Source organism: Acyrthosiphon pisum, chromosome A2, assembly GCF_005508785.2.
Source record: "Acyrthosiphon pisum isolate AL4f chromosome A2, pea_aphid_22Mar2018_4r6ur, whole genome shotgun sequence".
NCBI lineage: Eukaryota > Metazoa > Arthropoda > Insecta > Hemiptera > Aphididae > Acyrthosiphon > Acyrthosiphon pisum.
In genome coordinates this window covers 65,646,147-65,656,928 of record NC_042495.1, presented here as the reverse complement: position 1 = coordinate 65,656,928, position 10,782 = coordinate 65,646,147, and the positions used below count along the sequence as shown (strand labels likewise).

The following is a 10,782-nucleotide window of genomic DNA, read 5'->3' as shown; positions in this document are numbered from 1 at the left end:
ATGGTGTATAGAAGATGCTAAGATAAACATTCAGTCAAAATTTCATGTATCTACGGTAATTTTTTTTAAAGTTACACCAAAAACCAAATTCAATTTTGTGAAAAATCGATTTTGCGTAAAAATTCCCGTTTTTCCTTAATTTTTCTTTTGTTTTTCCCGGCGCTTTTGAAAACCACTGGGAAATTTAAATTTTGACCTCGCCAATGCACCAACGATATTCACTTTCTGATCGAACAAGATACTGAAGTTGAAAATCGTAGCATTATTTCGACTACTTATCGTGTACACAGACACAAAAAAAATAAAAAAAATAAAAAAACACACATCATTGTAAAATCAATACATTCATCGTTCCACTCAGAATCTAAAATAAGAAATTACTAAAATTTAAATTATTTGCAATATGCCTAATTATTTTTAAATCTATATTTTTTTGAACCTGAGGTACACTCGTATGATGTTATTGGTGCATCATCGGGTCGCGTCCCCGTACTGGCTGTTATATTGTTAAAATGTGCGATGAGCATTACGCAATCGATGGACCAAATTATTTACCAGTGTAGTGGACTAATGATACGCAAATGACAAAAGCCTACCCCGAATTGGCGACTTCTACATTTATTCACCATGCATGCCATTATAATAACCTAACCTAGCTAATCTGCAGTGCTTGCTAACACAGTGGCCACATCAGGCTATTAAAATACCAGTTTTTCGAGGCCCCTACTAATAGTTTCTCTCTACACATTAAGTTGAGAGGATGTCAATAATATTGTCAGCGCACTATTTATTTTCTCTCTATGACCCACGCGTAAAATACCAAATTTACGTTCAGCGTGTAGCCAGGTTAGGTTAGGCCAGCTTACTACTTTAAATAAAATTTAACTAATTTATAATATTATCTAAAGATAAAATGTATTAAATTCTTTTTCTTGATGTTTAGTTTAATAGGTTTTTCTATACAAATGTTCAATCGTTCTCTGATACGTCGCCGCATCAATTGATCAAATTAATTAATACAATTTTCATACAATTTTTCAAAAATAGTAATTTTTTAAATTAAATGTTTGGTACAATATTTTAAATTATAAATTAGTTAGGCATTTAATAAACAATCACATTAAAAATAATTTTATATGTCAATTTATAAAAACATTATTTCGGTAAAATCCATTTTTTATGAATATGTTCAGTTATTTTTAGAGCATTTAAATCCGGGCCCTAATAATGAGTAATTACTAATTAGAACGAATCTAGTAAAATTAAGATTCATAATTACATTTTTTTAAAATCATTTTTAAAACAATAGAGATTATCAAATACATCCTGTACGCCTTTTTTAACAATACTGATGAGCAAACGGTCTATAAAAAAGTTCATTCTTAACAATAGTGATGCACCAGTTGTATCCTACGGTCCACAGAGACCTCAGGTTGTGCTCGCCTAATGTCTTCGGCGGAACGTACGCGCCCCGCGGAGCACTGAATCGCTCATCCGATGTGAAAATCCTGGGGGCCTATTCTCAAATCAATCGATTTCTGTAGCGATTACATTTTATGGATATATTAAAGATCGAAGATTGAGTGTAAAAGTTGAAGTTTCATTTACTATGAATGTGATGGGTTTAATTTTGATTTATTTTCAAAAGTCATCTTTTAGTTTATTCATTAATAATTTACAATAAAACAGTGGTTCTTGCCTAAAAACAATGTTTGTGTCACCACAGGACCAGTAGCTTACCTATACCTGAAATTTGGGGGGAGGGGGTTATATCCACCGTTAGTATTCCACTGCGCACATCCTAAAATTGCATAAGCAAATTTAAGTATATTATGGAAAAAATGAAGCTTTGGTAGAAAATAAACTATTCTAAAAATCAAAATTCAAAAACCTCATCATCAAAGGAAAAATAGTGGGGGACATGCTGGGTAAATCATCATATTCTCATAGTACCTATAGGTACCTATATAATGTATAAATATAGCCATGTAGGACTGTTTCGTAATTGGTTCAATATAAAATATTTAGACCAACCTATATAAAAATATGTTCTAATATTTTTTTAATATATTAAGCTCAGCTAACACAAACACTTTATAAAGGATATAAAATATAGGTCAGTATATTTATACACATTACACATGCTGTGTATGAACTCTTTCGATTATATATCATCTATAAATTCAAAAAAATTAATGCCAAACGCCGTAGAATATATCGATATACCTAATGATATACATTAAATGTTTTATAATATTTTAAATAGTTGTTATTTTTTTTTTCATAGAAAAATTGCATATCTGCCACGGTTGTGTGTAATAATCATCTGATGAGTTTTGCCGAGTTCGGATATGAAGATGGCCGATCTGTGATTTATCACAAAATTACAAACGAGGTTATTACGTGGTTACAACAATACGTATAAAATATAAATATAACGCGAACATACTAGAAGTATACTCGAACAATGAAAGTTATTTGAATGATTAAATTATTTAAATAGACCCTTCAACTTGCAATTTTATTGAAATTGGTATAATTATATTGATATATTTGTAGTAAAACAATATAGCTTTACCTACCTATATAATGTACCGTGTATATTTTATTTTTATTTGTCCATTTATGTTATATTATTATCCTATACCTATTTATAGGTCCCTCTACTCAGTATATTTTTGTATTTAAGTAGGTAATTAGTATTTATATTATATTTGACCATATTTTTAACTTTTTAAGTAGGTAGGTAATTAAGTCGTTGGATTTTAATATATGAACTAGGTACTTATTAAAAATGTATTAAGTAGGTATACCTATATTCAGTTTACAAATAAATATTTGTTATATACCCTTTGCAATATGGGATTTTTAATTTAAGAAACATTGTAGGTACCAACAATTTAAAACATATTTATATATTTATTATATTACTATACGAATTATCCCACCTTTTTCGTCGCTTTATTTTTTGAGCAACCTATATTATTATATCAAAAGACTGTTACTGAAATTTACATCTACCTACGTACAAGTCATCAATCCACAACCAACCAATTTAACTTTGTTATTAAAAACTACTTTCTTACACTCGCTCTGTTTATCTTTATGCACTTTCATAGGCGCAAATTGGGGAGGGGGCTTAGCCGCAAAACTTAGCCGTAGCCCCCCCAAAAACCTTGGACATACAATTTTAATATGCTATATTGCAATAGTCTGCTTGCCTTTAATATATTAAGCCCCCCCCCCCCCAAGCCAAAAGTTGAAATTGCGCCTATGTACACTTTGCTCTTTTACCTGTAACCCATTGGTCATTACTACGGTGTTGTGCTCAGTGTAGCTGTACACCTATCGCCGACAACTTCACCTCGCACCTACAGAAATTATTTATAACAATAAAATTGCTAAAATTTGACAAGTATATTTAAGAGGCCGCTGTTCAGGACTTTAGGTATGTGTGGTATTTTTTTACTACTTATTGGCCACAAGTTTTGCAGATTTAAATAGATGCATTAAGTTGCAGTAATGCGAATTAAAAATATGGATATGAGGATATACATTTAAAGAATAAAAATGGTTTCTAAGGTTAGTTATAAAGGTAAAATCTGTATAAATCATATTTTTATATACCTACCTACTTAATTATAATATTAATATATACCCAATAAATCTATAATGTAATATAGGTAGGTACTTACACGTGTTTCTGCGCGTAAATATCTATTCTCCAATAAATGGCATTCTCGACGGCGGGGTCGTCATCGTCCAGCGGAAAGGGGAAGGGTTGTAAACGGGGGGTTGGATCAATAACAGCTGTTGGCACACACACACACACTATAGACCTTTGAGCGGAAGAGTGTATTTACACGAAACCTGGACGCATGTGTAATACGACGGATGTACAATTGGAGTAAACACATACAAATACCCATGGAATCAAGATATAGGTACGGCAGTCTAGATCAGTAAAATATATCGAAAGAGTTATGGTGCGCGTTTAGCTATCGTTTAAATCGGAAATCTTCACGAAACCACCGGGTACAGCTATTTCATTATAATTATAATGTACATTATATACTAAGTACTTGTATGTTTTCGTCATGTAATATAATCAATCGCACATCAGATTTCAAAATACATTTCATTAGATATGACTTAATTGTATCGTAATGATGTACACAGTACAGACATAGCAGGCTGGTAGGTACCTACACTATAAACTAGGTATTTATGTCATAATTTCATGATTTCAATCCATATAGATCGTTAAGATAATATATATATTATTACTTATTATTGTTATTATTGAGGCTGTGAATTTGTAGCAAGTTGCATTTATAATTCGTGTACCTATTGTAAAATGTTGCTTTCTTGTAAGTTGTAACAGAAACTTTGAATGATGTTTAACAACCAATTCAAATCTGAAACATTAATTTTTAGTTTTGGCATTTTTTTTTTTTTTTACTGCTTTAGTGTAACTTAAGTACTACTTTGAAACTACATTTTTACGGGTTTTAAACGCTCTAAGGTTGGCATTTGGCGCATAGTGCATTAAGTTAACAGCCAAAGTTAATATTGTTGTTATAATAGCTGGTATAAACACACAACAGGCCGGATGGTTGAGAAATGAATTCGATGGAAAACTCAGAGACCAGCTACAACCTGCCGACGGGCAGTTGCTCGACAATGGTCAGAAATCTAGTATCTCAATTCAACGACCTGTTCAGTGATTTCAATCGATACATCTCTCCGGCCTACCACCACGACCGATGCGAACGGTAATATCTAAAAATGGCAATACACGATATTGAATTAAACGTTACATATTATTATAAATAATTTCATATAATATATAATATGCATCATTATACATACCTATACATGTATAATATAATGTGTTTATGTATATATAATTTGCTTGCACATTATACACTGGAGCGTAATAAACATATATTAACCATAATAGTTATTATTATTACTATATATTTTTTACGTTTTTTCAGATCGGTGCACATGCGTTTGTATTCGATGAACAAACGGGAATTCGTAATGGTGTTCATCGTCCTGTTGACGGCCATGGGACTGGTGTTATTCATCGGATTGACGGGTTAGACGCCCCATATTTATCTATAATTAAATATTATATACCTGTCTATTATAAAAGTTCGAGTTCGGGGCTCAATACTCGACTGGTAGAAAATATTAAAATATGCGTATAATGTTTATCTAATATAATAATACATGATTTAATAAGTATAATAGGTAGGTATAATACCTATATACATTTTGTATTTAAATGTACTTTTTACCTTTTCAAAAAAAAAAAAATTTTAATATTTTTACATACCTAAATAATAATGCCTATAATATTCGATTAAATTGCACACATTAAGTGTAGTTTTATAAATTAATTCCTAAATATTATTAGATGTTCTCGGCTCTCGCAGGTAAAAGTATAAGCCAAATTAAAAATGCTAGGTAGGTACCTATACCTATTTGACAGTTATTATATTCAAACAACTGCTGAGAATCAACTTTCATAAACAAGTCGTTAAAATGGAAGTAAAAAACTTTTAAGGTAGGTATGTAATTATAAATTTAATATCAAATTATTCATTTTTGAATTCGATACGTAGGCATGTATGTTCGATTGGTAGGTAGGTACCTGTTACATGCTAGAATCTACTATGTGTTTTGCTGTACAGACAACGAACCTTGGGAATCAACAATACTTATATTTTATACTTTATATTATATTGTTTAAGAATTGTATGAGATTTTTCTAGAAAAATAATAATTCGTTTCAGGACCTCCGATCACACTGACGAGTAAGATTAGCGGAGTTGAAGTATTGAAGCACACGAACGGATCTTTGCCACAGGGCCCATTCGTCATGAAAACTCCCAGTCTGTCGGTGTATAACCAACGATTGTGGTTAATCGCAGTCGTGCTGACGGACAACAAAGACGGTAGGTATTTGGTACCTACTGGCTACTACCCATATTCAAGTAGTATTATAGAATATACCTAAGTCCTAAGACATTTTTTTTTTTTTTTTTTCTATATTTGTTCATTGTAACGACCTCAAGGTCTTTGACAATGCTTATCACAAGTGGGTAGTAGGGATATCATGTGATCTATTTATCTATGTATATATCACTATATGCATGATACTACCCCCCTTCTCCAAGAGGAGACATGTGCGGTCTTCACTCCCAGTGGAGTGGGACCTAGTTGGAAACCGGATGACGCAATCGGACGACAGCACGGGAAAATGGTGACTGCGTAGAATCACACACATTTTTTTTGCACTTTGCTATGAATCGAACCGATGACTGTGTGAGTCGTAATCAACTGCGTGACCACTGCGCCACTCCGGCCCCAAGTCCTAAGTCATGATAAATAATATTTAGAAAAACTTGGACAAACAGCGTAACAGCCTGATGAGTGTTGACGTATTATTGTACCTGCAAGTTTTATTATATAAGGATTACTATTTATTTACACCCCTGACCCCGCACAAAGTATGCATTAATTATTGAAAAATAATTGTTCGTACATTTAGTCTAAAGGTTAATCATAACCAAAGTTCACTCATTTTAAGGTCAACAAATTCTAACCGCTTTTATATCATTAACTCTGTATAGGTATAGGTTAAAATGGTAAATCCCGATAGTTTGATTGTAACTTGTAAGTAGTTTATGGTAATTTTTTATATTATATTATGTTAGGTAACTCATATTATAAATGGATCTATGTATTTAAAAATTCAAATACCAACTTTTATATACTACCTACTTTAATTATATGTTCACATACAGATTAAAGGTAATTAAAAAAAAATAACTCTACTTTTTCAAAACATTTTTTAGCCACAATCGTTAATCAATGTACATAGATATTTTAGAAATTTTACACTAAAAAAGGTCATATAGTTACTCTTTTTATGTTTTAATTTTAACAGACGAAACTTATGATAAAAGTTTCAAGATCAGCATGGCCATCAAGGGAATTACCCCTCAGCACAAAACCACTGATATAGTAAAAGTTTTTAAAAACAACAGGTGATGGAGAACATTAAAAAAATATTTATACATTTATCAGTAGAACACAATGTTGAATATTTTACAGGACGAGACATTTACTTTGCAAACAACAGATATGTAGCCAAGTGCCTATTGCTCATATTGGCTACATACACTTTACTCATTATACGTTTGAAGTAGATTTTTATAATCTAGAGACTTTTCATCAAAAGTATCAAGTAAAAGAAGTCATGTTCTATGTGAGTGGTGTTTATTTTTGTTAATTTTTAGTAAACACGAATAGATAGAATTTAAATTGGTAATAATATTAAATTATGATAAATTGTTATGCAGTACAAATCGTACAACCCGGGCTACACCCAAATGGAAATATGGTTCAGCTGATTTATTTACTCAGCGCATTTGGAGTACTTGTAAGTATAGTTTTAATAATGACCTAATAAATACCCTCTATAGAAAATGTTCTAATAAAATATATAATTTTTTTTTTTAGTGTTGCTTTGCGAATTCATTAAGGAAATTTCCAGTGGTGGATTGGTCGTACGAACAAAAATGGACTGTTGTCTTATTGCCACTGTTAATATTATTTAATGGTACATAAAATTAAAAACAATTCCAATGAAATTGCATAGATATATAATATTATTATACAATATGTGTAATTAACAATTACATTATAATTGACATTATTGTGTAATAATATTTGTTTTTAGATCCAATATTTCCTTTGACACTTCTCACAAGCAATCAACTAATCGGAATGTTAGATGGTGTCTTTCAAATAACATTTATCTGTGCAATTTTATTCTTCTGGCTTTGCATTTATCACGGATTACGTCAAGTATGACATTTTTTTTAACAGATTAGTAAATAATAATATATTAATATATAATAATTGTTGAATTATTTTTACAGAATGAAAGAAAACCGATTGCATTTTATCTCCCAAAAGCAATTTTAGTTGGTCCATTTTGGATATGTGGTGTTATAATGGCCAAATATCGTCGAATGAATGAATTTGATGACCCAGCATTCAGTTACGAGATTGATTCTAGCGCATACACTGTAAGGACTATAAAACAATTTTATTATTGAAGTTAAATTAATGTACAAATGTATTTTATTTGTTATAGAATATCAAGTCGTGTGTAGGCATTTTTGCAATCATATACATAGTGTATCTAGTATGCTTGATTTTAAGAGCATACAGTGATTTGCGTTCAATGCCATATTTTGGTCAGTATTCAAACAACTTGGAAATTAATGTACAATAAAGATAAGTTAATATAGTATTATTTTCATAGATGCTAGACTGAAATTTGTAACTATTTCAATGATCATATCACTTATAATATGTTCAACCATAACACATATGCAATATGGGCTTGGCTTGATTGAAGACTCATTTGCTGCAGACTTGAACACAGAATATATGACGTCAGCATTATTTATGACCTTTTATGGTATTTGTAATTTCTATGTGTTTACATTGGCTGCTGTTTACTCCCCGACAAAAAAACCAGGATTTGGTAAATTTTATATTAAGTAGTAAATAAATATTTAATATGCTAAAAACTAATTAAAAATTTGTATTTTATTTAACCATTTTTAGAGTCTTCGGTAACAAAAGATAATCCTGCATTCTCAATGGTCAATGATTCTGAAGAAGACATACCATATGGTTCAGACGAAGAAAGCCACAAACCACTAAACCCTCCCAACGATGACAGTGATTAATTAATTACTTATTGTTTATTTGTACATAAACTCTATTTGGTCTTTTATAAACTTTTTCAAGTTCAAAAATAACATTAAAAAGTTAATTTTTCGAAAAATAACAATTTAAAATATTTGTTTAAAAAACTATGTTGTTGCAATTTAAATTAATTAACCCCAGACCTAGTGGTTAGTAAAAATAAATAAATATTAAACATATTTATTTATTTTATAGCATATTATTGATTAAACAATATTTTTTAAATTATCAATAATAACTTACTAATGACTGATTAAGAAATAAGGATACCAAATCCCAGTTTAGACTTTAGTTGTTGAGAAAAGTATTCGCCCATGATTTTTGCAAATACATTTATTTGAATGTAACTAATTTAGTCGGATTCTTCATTTATTCAACTTTATACTATTGTATTATTATGAATTGTTTTAATATTCTCAATATCATCATAATATTATCTTTGATATTATAACATATTCTAAGAAGTAAGATCATTTATAGGTAAAATTGTTTTTTCTTTAATAATTTAAAGACAGTTTGTAAGATAATTCAGTTTATTCTTATATATTATGTATACCATTAAGATATTTTATTAATTCATTTTGTACTTTAACCGTTATGAATAAAACTGAATAAAAAAATTAATCTTAATTTCAAATTTGAATGTCTTTATAGTAGTATTAAGAAAGATATATACATACATATATGTACATACATTTTTTACCGATTTAAATTAAATTAAATATAAAAATGAAAAATAAGTTATTTTTTTTCCTAAAAACTATTAAAGGTATTTTGATTGACAATTTCTTTCAATAACAATAACTATAGTATGGTAGTTGGCTTATAATTCATATTCATTATATCAATCATCATTATTATCCAGAGTTTGTTCTTATGGAGTTGATGAATATTTGATATCGATATTCTTGATGATGTCATTAACCATTTAGGTATTTCATTTTTCTTCACAGTCTTCCAAAAAATTAAATTTATTTAATAACCTTGAAATAAAAATTTTACATTTGTATCTAAATATATAATGTTATAAGTAGCATAAATACTAATAATACCTATAAATATAATCGAATTAGTATATACCTATACTCCGCGCGGAATAAGAATGTACCGCATCGCGCAAGTGGCGACCGGTCCCCTCCGCAACCTTTTCATAGTTATAAACATATAGTTATAGTCATAAGCCCGACCTGCGCACGACAAACCTGTTTTTGTCTGCCGCCCGGGTACGTTCTTATTCTGCGGGGAGTATAGGCTAAATTCTGAATTTAGAATACAAAAAATTGTACTTACATTATAGTACTTTTGTAAGACCCATTTGTATAACCATCTTTGAACCCATCTTTATACCCATTATCGAATCCCATTTGGAACATCACATCAGATTCGATTTCTGTAGATGTAGCTCCTTCTCTAAATGCTGTCTATGAAATCAGGTTTGTTAGTAAATAATTTGATACAAAATGATTTCTATTAATGTACACAACCTTTTCAATTGTTGAGATGTTTTTTTTCCAATTCCTTCTCATTATTTCTTGTTCATCGTCGCTACTAACATCTCCATGCTCAGACTGACAATTAGTAGACATATTAAGAATAAGACTAATAACTTATCAGGCGAGGATTTCCTACTCAAATGTTTCAACAGTTTTATTTAAGTAATCGGTACCTATTGACGTTACAGTGAACTTGTAATAAGAGACAAGTGTTGAAACCAAGCATTAAATTATGGAATATTGCAATATCCAGATACAAGTTTCTCAGATTTCCTCATGAACAAACAAAAACTTTAACCTCTTCATGCACGAAGGATCATATGATACCCTTCCGTTATCACTTATGAAAATAATATACTAATAAATGAAAATAATATACATATTTTACTGTCTGGTACCAAAATATAAATATTTGGATTTGGATTTGGATTGATAACTAGATAATGATAATGCTTATCATTTAAGTTTTTTCTTTTGTATATATTTTGTA

The 10,782-nt window shown here is 30.0% G+C and overlaps 1 protein-coding gene and 2 long non-coding RNA genes across 3 annotated transcripts in view; 2 read left to right on the top strand and 1 right to left on the bottom strand.

Moving 5' to 3' along the window:
* LOC100571714 overlaps window positions 1-2,548 on the top strand; it is an 8,861-nt gene extending 6,313 nt beyond the window's left edge. The window contains exon 3 of the long non-coding RNA XR_003839646.1: window positions 2,288-2,548. This is a non-coding gene — a long non-coding RNA (uncharacterized LOC100571714). The remainder of the gene's footprint in view (window positions 1-2,287) is intronic.
* Window positions 2,549-3,717: 1,169 nt separating this feature from the next.
* Window positions 3,718-9,536, top strand: LOC100165810 (transmembrane protein 181). The gene is given in 13 exon segments (XM_029491004.1): window positions 3,718-4,197; window positions 4,588-4,775; window positions 5,001-5,104; window positions 5,805-5,966; window positions 6,962-7,061; window positions 7,129-7,282; window positions 7,377-7,423; window positions 7,503-7,636; window positions 7,757-7,884; window positions 7,959-8,108; window positions 8,177-8,279; window positions 8,348-8,572; window positions 8,656-9,536. Coding segments are annotated over 12 exon segments (1,584 nt in total). The 5' UTR covers window positions 3,718-4,197; window positions 4,588-4,623; the 3' UTR covers window positions 8,781-9,536.
* LOC100165199 lies at window positions 9,315-10,631 on the bottom strand. Its single transcript, XR_511025.3, has 3 exons — window positions 10,284-10,631; window positions 10,090-10,220; window positions 9,315-9,782 (listed from the first exon to the last, which is right to left on the bottom strand). It is a non-coding gene; the product is annotated as an uncharacterized LOC100165199 (long non-coding RNA).
* Between the last annotated feature and the right edge of the window lie 151 nt (window positions 10,632-10,782).